The 9,137-nt window shown below is 41.4% G+C and overlaps 1 protein-coding gene across 1 annotated transcript; it reads left to right on the forward strand.

The window, feature by feature from the left end:
* The first annotated feature begins 248 nt into the window (after nucleotides 1–248).
* BCDIN3D (BCDIN3 domain containing RNA methyltransferase) lies at nucleotides 249–9,137 on the forward strand. Its single transcript, XM_074225954.1, is given in 3 exon segments — nucleotides 249–515; nucleotides 5,982–6,558; nucleotides 6,561–9,137. Coding segments are annotated over 3 exon segments (906 nt in total). The 5' UTR covers nucleotides 249–272; the 3' UTR covers nucleotides 6,647–9,137.

Genomic DNA, 9,137 nt, shown 5'->3' on the forward strand with positions numbered 1-9,137 from the left:
GCCCCCCACTCTATGCCCGGGCGCGCGGGGGTGACCTTTGGGTCGGTGGGAAGGGTCACTGACGGCTGAACCCGGGATAAAGGCGGCCCAGGAGGGAAACTTTGTTTCCATTTTGCAGACGCGCGGGTTTTGGGAAGGAAGATGCGCGCGCACAACCGACGAGGGCGCACGCGCAGCCCGGAACCCAAGTGTCCCGGAACCAAAGTGTCCCGGTCCCACAGTCGCACGGCTTCCGGTTTCCTCGGGGAGCCAACCGTGGAGCCCTCAAGCCCATGGCGGCGCCCATCTTGCAGGCGGCAGAAGCTGCGATCGAGGAGGAGGCGGCGGCGACAGCCGAACCGGGGTTCTCGCATCCGGGAGCCGCTCCGTACGGAAACTTCCCCTGTTACTCCCGCTTCCACCCGCCCGAGCAGCGGCTTCGCCTGCTGCCCCCCGAGCTGCTGCAACGACTGTTTCCCCCGGGGGGCCCCGACCCTCGGCCGCTGCTGGGGCTCGACGTGGGTTGCAATTCCGGGGTGAGTCATTGGAAAGCTTTGCGCATGCTCGGGCCCCGCCCCCGGGCTGGGGGTGGGGGAGCCGCCGGAAGGCGTAGCCCGGGCCACGTGTCCCGTTGTTTTAGGGACTTTACCGAGGTTTTTCCCCCAACGCATCATTCGGAAACGAGTACAAAAGTGTTGTTTAGGAACCCACTGTGGGCGGCCAGGTGGTGCAGGGCATAGAGCCCGAGAGTCAGAAGTACCTGGGTTCAAATCCAGCCTCAGACACTTAGTAATGACCTACCTGTGTGGCCTTGGGCAAGCCACTTAACCTTGCAAAAACCTAAAAAAAAAAAGAACCTCCTATGAAGCGTTTGTGAGCGCTTGAGAGCTAACCGAGTGACTGCTCCATAGTAGGTGCCTAATAAATCCGGGTGCAATGATTCTCCTCCTTGTACCCCCTGTTTACACCAAGCAGACAGGGTCAGTGGCCCGCCCAGGTGACCCAGCTAGTGTGAGGAAGGGAGAGTGGGAAGTTGGGGAGTCTCCAGGGAGGAACAGTAAGGAAGGCAGAGTCACTGCAGCAAGGGGGGGGTGTCGAGGGCTCCCCCCACCCCCAAGATCATTTGAACACTCAATGGGAAAAATCATGCTGACATCTGAGTGGAGGATGGCCTGGAGTGAGTAGGGGCCTTCCCTGCTCATCAAGAGGCAATTGTTTAAAAAAAAAAAGGGCAATTACATAAGTTGTTATGTTTTGTTTTGTTTTTAATTTAGTGGCAGGTTGGATCTCCTGAGTAAAATAATGGAATTTCTATACTGTTCATGCCCCTAAGCTGAAAACAAGACTTAACTGAATTGATTTACTGGCATAATAAATTAAAAGTGAATTTGTGAGAAGAAACAGGAGAGGAATATGGGATGAGGAGTGTTTGAATTTCACTTTTAATTTCCTCAGACAGCAGCCTGAGACCCAGCTTCAAGCCTCGGTTATATTTGCTCTTTCCAATAGTCCCTGGCTTCTGGTCCTTTGGGGCTGTTGTGACTTCTACTCAGCTCCCTGTAAAGGAATTCTCCCCTCTATATTATCAGTGTCTTTGCCTCATCTCTCTCTTACCAAGCCTTAATCACTGAACGTGATTAGTCCAACTGTGACCTGGGATAGATCTTAGTGTAAAAAGACCAAGGTCCCTCACTATCTCCATATCTGACTTGGGAGGAGAAAGTAAGGCTGGTGACTTTGCACACATTTCCTGCCCCCTTAAATTCAATTTATTTGTATGCCATGATCTTCCTTGAAAAACAACAGCAATAGGGGCGGCAAGGTGGCATAGTGGAACAATAACAAGTTATCAGGATGGCATTTCATGGGATACATTCTTTTCTAGTCATACATTTTTGGTTGATATCTTTTTTTTTTTAGGTTTTTGCAAGGCAAACAGGGTTAAGTGGCTTGCCCAAGGCCACGCAGCTATGTTATTATTAAGTGTCTGAGGCCAGATTTGAACTCAGGTACTCCTGACTCCAAGGCCAGTGCTCTATCCACTGTGCCACCTAGCCGCCCCCTTGGTTGATATCTTTTCATAACTTCTTGCTTGGTAAAATACCACAGCTTCCTTATGCCCACCTCCTTAAATTTTGATTCTAAAGTGGCTGTGGTATTCCATGATTTGCAGTTATTAGTAGGATACTAATATTAACAATACAATTTTTTTTTCATTTTTGCAGGGAGCAACTTAGGATTCTTGCCATAACTGTGTAATTTTTCCAAATGAAGTTCAGTCTATTCAGTTCCCTTCCTTATTTTCAGTCTTGGGTCTAATTAGTTGTCTTTCTGTAGTTGCCTGTCTAAGATATCGTTAAACTTATTTCAATGGACTGATTGCCCATCCAACCATATCACCAACTTGGATAAAAAATATTATGTTGTTAGACCAAACTCTCCAGTGATTGTGAATTTTGCTAGGGAACTCTGAAGTGGGCATTTGTTGTTGACTCATTTCAATCAGGTCCAACTCTCCGTGACACCCTTTAGGGTTTTCTTGGCAACCACACTGGAGTGGTTTGCCATTTCCTTCTGCTTATGGTTGAGAAACTGAGGCAAACAGGATTAATTTACAGCTAGTAAGTGTCTGAGACCTGATCTGAACTCAGATCATCCTGACTCCAGGCCACTAAGCTATCCTGAAGTGGGTATAATTTAATTCTAATCATACCCCTAATATATTCATGACCTTTTTTTTTATATTTATATAGAACTGTATTAACATAGGCATGGTGTCCAGAACAAGGAAGGTTATAGTCCCTTTGTAGTCTACCACAACTAACATGATATGGTTTTTGGTATCATATTTTAGAAAGGAAATTTGCAACACAACCAGAACCGGGTGAACATGATGCTAAAGTGTACCAGACATTATATCACATTAGGATCAGTTGACAAGAGTAGGAGATTTTAGGCAGTAGAATATGTGACTTAGTTGTGGCATGATAATTAACTTCAGGTATTTGAAGAGTTGTCTTGTGGTAGAGGGATTAGAACTTGTCAGCCTGGCCCCCAGAGGCCAAAGTAGGAGCTGTGGTTATTGAAAGGCATTATTATACTCAGAAGAAAGTGAAACATCCTATTAGAGCTATTTGAAAGTAAAACTAGCAGTCTTTGAAGATGGTGAACTCTTCTTCATCATTACAGGTCTTGAAAGATTAAATGACCTCTTTAAAGATGCAGTATAGGTTAGTTCTATCTGGGTTGTGACTAGAGAATCACTTAAGGTCCTGAGAAAACTTTGACTCTTTAATAGCTTAATTCCCTCATTTTATAGAGAAGGAAGCCTATCCAAGGAGGAAGCTGTTTTACTTAATTCACTTTCAGGAGAATGACACCCACAGTAGATAAGGGTGGAGACTAGACCTGGGATACCTTGATACTGAGATCTTCTGGGTTAGGATATTCATGAGCTTTTTAAAAAGTTACTTATTGCTACCACTGGAAAAATTGTTTTCTCCCACCTCCTTATCTGAACATATACTCCAAATTGCTTGGTCTTGGAGAGAAAATGACCTCTTCATTTGCCTTTTGAAGGCAAGAGAAAGATAAGTAGTGGAGTAGAAGCCTGGGGGGGGGGGGGGGGGACAAATTCTATGCAAGCAGGCAATAAGGAGCAAATTCTGGAATACTGAGGTTGAACCAGAGTACAGTGAGATGAAAAAGCACTGTTGAAAAACTCTTTGAGATATAAACTAAAGGGTTTGGATTTGAGAAAGTCCAGAACAGAATGTAGTATGGAACTGAACATTGGTGTCAGATAGAAATGAGAGATCACTAATCTATCACTAATCTGGGCCCTGAAGGCCCAGATTGACTAAATATTTTTAATTATTTTGTGAGTTATTTTCTAAATAATTTCCCAAATTTTTAATCTAGTTCTTAAAGGGCTCATGGTATTTGACACTTCTGGAGTAGAGGATAAAGACCTTATTGCTGTGGACCAGTAGAATAACTAGAAATTAAGAGATCTGAGAAATGTTACAGAGGACATATTGATCATTAGTATATGAACTTCTGGAGGGGAGGGGACTTGTGAGGGTATTTTGGGGGGGGGAAGTGTTAGAGAACCCTGGTAATCTCATGCATGATACTCTTGGGATGCATTTTTACATACATTCTCTAGTTTCATCCTAATGACCTTTAGAGATAGGTAGTACAAATGTTATAAACCTCACTTTTCAGATAGGGAGATAAAGTCCCTGACAGATGAAAAGACATGGCCAGGCCACAAAGCTAGTAAATGACAGAGTTAGATGTTGAACTCAAGCTTTTTCAGTTCTTCCTACTTACTTCATGTTGTCTCCCATGTGGAGTCTAAGAATCTAAGGGTAAAAATATTGGGCCCAAAGTGGTAGTCTACAGGGCTGAGTAGTGATATTAAAAAATTTAAAGATTTTTTAAAAAATGAGTAGCAGTGATTTAATGGGGAAGATAAATAGATAAATCAAGATAAATAGTCTATCAGTGTGTGTGTATCCTGGACCATATTCCCAAGACTTCTGAGATACTAAGATGTCTATTTCACTAGGAAAGAGGTGAAAGCTTATTTTAGTAAGATGATGGAATAAAGGAAAATGTAAAGATCTTTAATATAGATGATCACAATGTAGAAGTGGAAAGAATGCTGTATTTGTCCTCATTAGAGGAGCTGGGTTTGAATCCTGCCTTTGCTGTTTGTGTAACCTTTGGCATGTCATTTACTTTTCTGGATGTTAGTGCCTCTGTCCTCCAAAATGAGGGGGTTGGATAAGTCATCTCCCAGAGCCTTCCAGTTCTAGTACTTCAGGAGCAACCACATTCCGTCTCTGAGATAGTGGTAGGGGGATGGTAGAACATGTGGCAGAAAAGTCCCAGACTTGACTTTTTACTAAGGAATCATTTAACTTCTGAGCCTGTTTCCTCATCAGTTAAGATGAGAGTCATACTATTTGATGCAAGCTAGAGACAGGAGGACCAGAGACATGAGGAACTGAGTTCAAATGTGGCCTTAGGTCAAATATGACCCCGAGGCAAGTCAATTAATCCTGTTTGTTTCAGCTTCTTCCTCTGTCAAATGAGCTGGAAATGACAAACCACTCCAGGATCTTTACCAAGAAAACTCCAAATGGGGCCAGCCTTGACTCAACATCAAGAAAATTGCTTTATCTGCTTCCTTGGGGTTGTTGTGAGGAAAATGTTTTGTAAACTTTAAAGCATTACATAAACATGAATTGCTATTTTTAGTGTCCTTCCTAGGCTATGTTTCACTCCACTATTGGGTGGAGCCTGGTTTGGCCTCTCACTTCCTAAGGAATGTAAACCTCCAGTCTCAGAAAATGCACTTTCATGACACCCTATGTCCACTGGAGGGCACCCAGAACCTAAACAGCAGAAAAGCTTACTCCTCTGCAGCATGCTGTTCTTCAGATGGTGCTTAGCTTACTTAGCTCTAACAGTAGATCAGTAAGTAACTTCTGAAGTACCTGTGCTTGCTGAACAAAGTCAACTTCTTATTTGCAAGTGCAGAAAGGATTTTAGTAATACCCCAAGATCAGATAAATTGTATTCATACTAGAATCATTTTACAGAATCTGTCAGAAGGGTCTTCTAGGCATCTAATCCAAACTTTTCTTGAAAAAGTAACCCTTCTCATAAATTCTAAAGGAATGATTATCCAGCCTTCGCTAGAAGACCCCTAGTGTGAAAGAGAATAAATACCTGATTTTTTGAAATGTGTTTTGGGATAGCTCTACTTGTTAGGAATTCTTTCCTTACATTTAGCCAGCTTCTGCCTATTTGCTACTTTCATCTATTGCTTCTAATTCTTCCCTCTGGTGCTATAAAAAAAATCTGATTCTCCTTTTGCATGAAATACTATGTTGGGATTGATATGCACTAAGGAAAGGAACTATTTTCTTCTCTTCACACTCACTAGGAAGAGATTGAAAAATGACTATGCTTTTTCTGATTTTCCGCAGGAGTTGAGTGTTGCTCTATACAGACATCTCCTGTCACTTGAAGGGGAGAGCTGTCCAGTTTCCACTAGAGACCTCTGTTTTCTTTGCTGTGACATTGACCCTGTCCTGGTGAATCGAGCTGAAAAAGACTGTCCCTTTCCTGCAGCTATGTCCTTTGTCACCTTGGACATCATGGATCCCCAGACCCGGGAGCCTGTTTTGAGTTCCTTCCTGAACCAGTTTGGCCGCTCAGCCTTTGATATAGTCTTCTGCATGTCCATCACCATGTGGATACATCTGAACCATGGAGACAATGGCCTGCTTGCATTCCTGGCCCATCTTGCGTCTCTCTGCCGATACCTCCTGATTGAACCACAGCCCTGGAAGTGTTACCGAGCAGCTGCCAGGCGCCTCCGAAAACTAGGCCGCCATGACTTTGACCACTTTCATTCTCTTGCCATTCGTGGTGATATGACTGACCGTATCATTCAGATTCTTACCAATGACCATGGCATGGAGCTGGTGTGCTGTTTTGGCAGCACTAGCTGGGACCGAAGTCTCTTACTCTTCAGGGCAAACCAGCCATCAGAGCCTATGCCATCCTTGTAACCAAGAAGAAACAAAATGAGCAGAGTAGATTGACATTCTCAAAACAAGAAAATGAGACGGATAGAAAAGCAAATTAAGAGAAATCAAAAGAACACTGACCTAGCTATGAAACCCAGAAAGGTTCATCTTTTCCTTGACTATTAAAATAAGGTAGTATCAAACCCAATAGAAGTTATTGGATGGTCAAGATAAATGTTAATTGTTCCTCAGTCTTGGAAAGTAGATCATCAATTTTTTCTATCACCGGGATTTCAGAATACAGAGATATCCATTATAGTTTGGACATCGTGCAGAGGCTGTTTGGGGGGTTTCTTCATAGGAGGATGAGCTGGCCTACCTTAAAATGAATTGATCATCTTCAGTTTTTATCTAGTTTTTGGGGGGGGGGCAAGAGAGGTTCCTCTCAATTGGAAAAAAAAATTCACATTTTATTCCTAAGTATCATGCTGAAACCATATAATCTGGAATGAGAAGTTAATCACTTGGTTAAAATAAAAGTTTATAGAAGTCATCTTATCTCTATCTAAAACATGCAAAAGCTCAGAGTATGCCACACAAAACAATTAGGTGAATGTGTATACCCTGACGGAACCAATAAACACATATGAAATCAACATGTAAATCAATAAAAATAATGTATTTTTTTTGTTTTGGAATAAATTCTTTTTAATGGGTAAGAGTGAAGAGAGATTCTGAGATATTCAAGGGAATACGCCCAACTTTCTCCTAGGGAGTTCTCAGTTACAGTCCAGAACAGTGTATCTGTAAGTTACAGAGAAGGATTAGCTAAGATAAATTATATCCTCTCACTGGGGCTTTCCTAATCTAACGGTCACTTCCAAAACACATAAGTGAGTGTCTAAAGGATATAAAAAGGTAATATATGTACATTAATACAAACTGAACAGTTGGACAAAAATACAAATTAAAAAATAGCAAATTTGGGATGAGCAAAGCCAGAAGTCTTCAGGTAAGAAAGTCATCATGGATCTCAAGGAGATAACCATGATTCATTTAACAACCTGGCCTTTGAATAATCCACTTCTGCCTATTATTACCCAGGTAATCTTAGGCATATTATTTCATCTCTCTGGGCATCTAGTCTCCTTATGTATTAAATGAGAGTTTTAAAGGTTGAAATTGTTAAATTTGACCAGAGTTTCACTGTTGGATATATATCCTAAGGTCAAATGCAAAAAAAGACTTCATATTGGCAACTTTTTGTAGTTGTAAAAACTTGTTTAAAAAAGTGAGTGTCCATCAGGGCAAACAAATGTTATATGAGTATACTACAGAATTATTGTCCTCTAAGAAAGGACATATGAAATATGAGAAGATTGGTCTGGATATAGAAACTGAAATAAGAATTCAAAAAAACTCCATAACCAGTAATATAAAGGAAAAGACCACTAGCTTGAAGCCAAAGATTGTGTTTAGAATGGGCAACCCCAGAGAAGAAAGGAAGAAGTATACTTCCTTTCTTTGCTTAGAGAAGCAGAGAGACTGTACAGAATTATCTATACCTGCCTCTATCAAACTGAGTTACTTTTTGAGTTGGTTTTACTTAACTTTCTTTTTTTTTTAGGTTTTTTTTTTACAAGGCAAATGGGGTTAAGCGGCTTGCCCAAGGCCACACAGCTAGGTAATTATTAAGTGTCTAAGACCGGATTTGAACCCAGGTACTGCTGACTCCAAGGTGCTCTATCCACTACGCCACCTAGCCACCCCTTAAATGTTTTTCTTTATAATTTGGGAAGTCTTCCTAAGTTGGATAGGGTATGTATCAGGAGATGACTATGATATAAAAAAAAGACATCAATGAAACTTTTTGCAAATAAATGGAGTCAAACTAGTCCTTTAAGATTTCTTCCATCTCAGTCTTCATTTTAGCCAACAAGTATTTATAAAGTGCTTACTTTTTGCCAGGCACCTTAATAAGTGCTGGTGACACAAAGAAAGACAAATGCATGCTTCTGATTTCAGAGAGCTCACATTCTAAAGAGGAGACAATGTACAAATAACTCCAAATCTAGAGAGAGTAAATGAAAGGCAGTCTCCTCTACACTGAATAGTGAGTCTTGTTCTCAAAACAAGAATCCACTTGGGAAGATTGGCAGAAATTGAGAATCTGGAAGCAAGAAGAGTGAAGTAAGAAATCTCATTTGTGGAGAAGGGAAAATATCTATTAAGGCCTTAATATTAAGTTCTGATGAGGAATTTGAAAAATGTGTGGAATATTAAAAAACAAATCTTTGAGTACCAAAGGAAACTGATAAAAAAAAATGTTTAGGGGCAGCTAGGTGGCGCAGTGGATAAAGCACCGGCCCTGGAGTCAGGAGTATCTGGGTTCAAATCCGGTCTCAGACACTTAATAATTACCTAGTTGTGTGGCCTTGTGCAAGCCACTTTACCCCATTTGCTTTGCAAAAACCTAAAAAAAAAAGAATAAAAAAAAAGTTAGAAAATGATTCTTACTGCTTGCTGTTTGTAGATAGATAGAGTAGAAAGACCCAGCACAGCCAGTAAAGATAGCATGCAAGAGATGGCCATAGCCTAAACTTAAAAGAA

The sequence above is a fragment of the Macrotis lagotis genome, chromosome 2 (assembly GCF_037893015.1).
Source record: "Macrotis lagotis isolate mMagLag1 chromosome 2, bilby.v1.9.chrom.fasta, whole genome shotgun sequence".
NCBI classification, from domain to species: domain Eukaryota; kingdom Metazoa; phylum Chordata; class Mammalia; order Peramelemorphia; family Peramelidae; genus Macrotis; species Macrotis lagotis.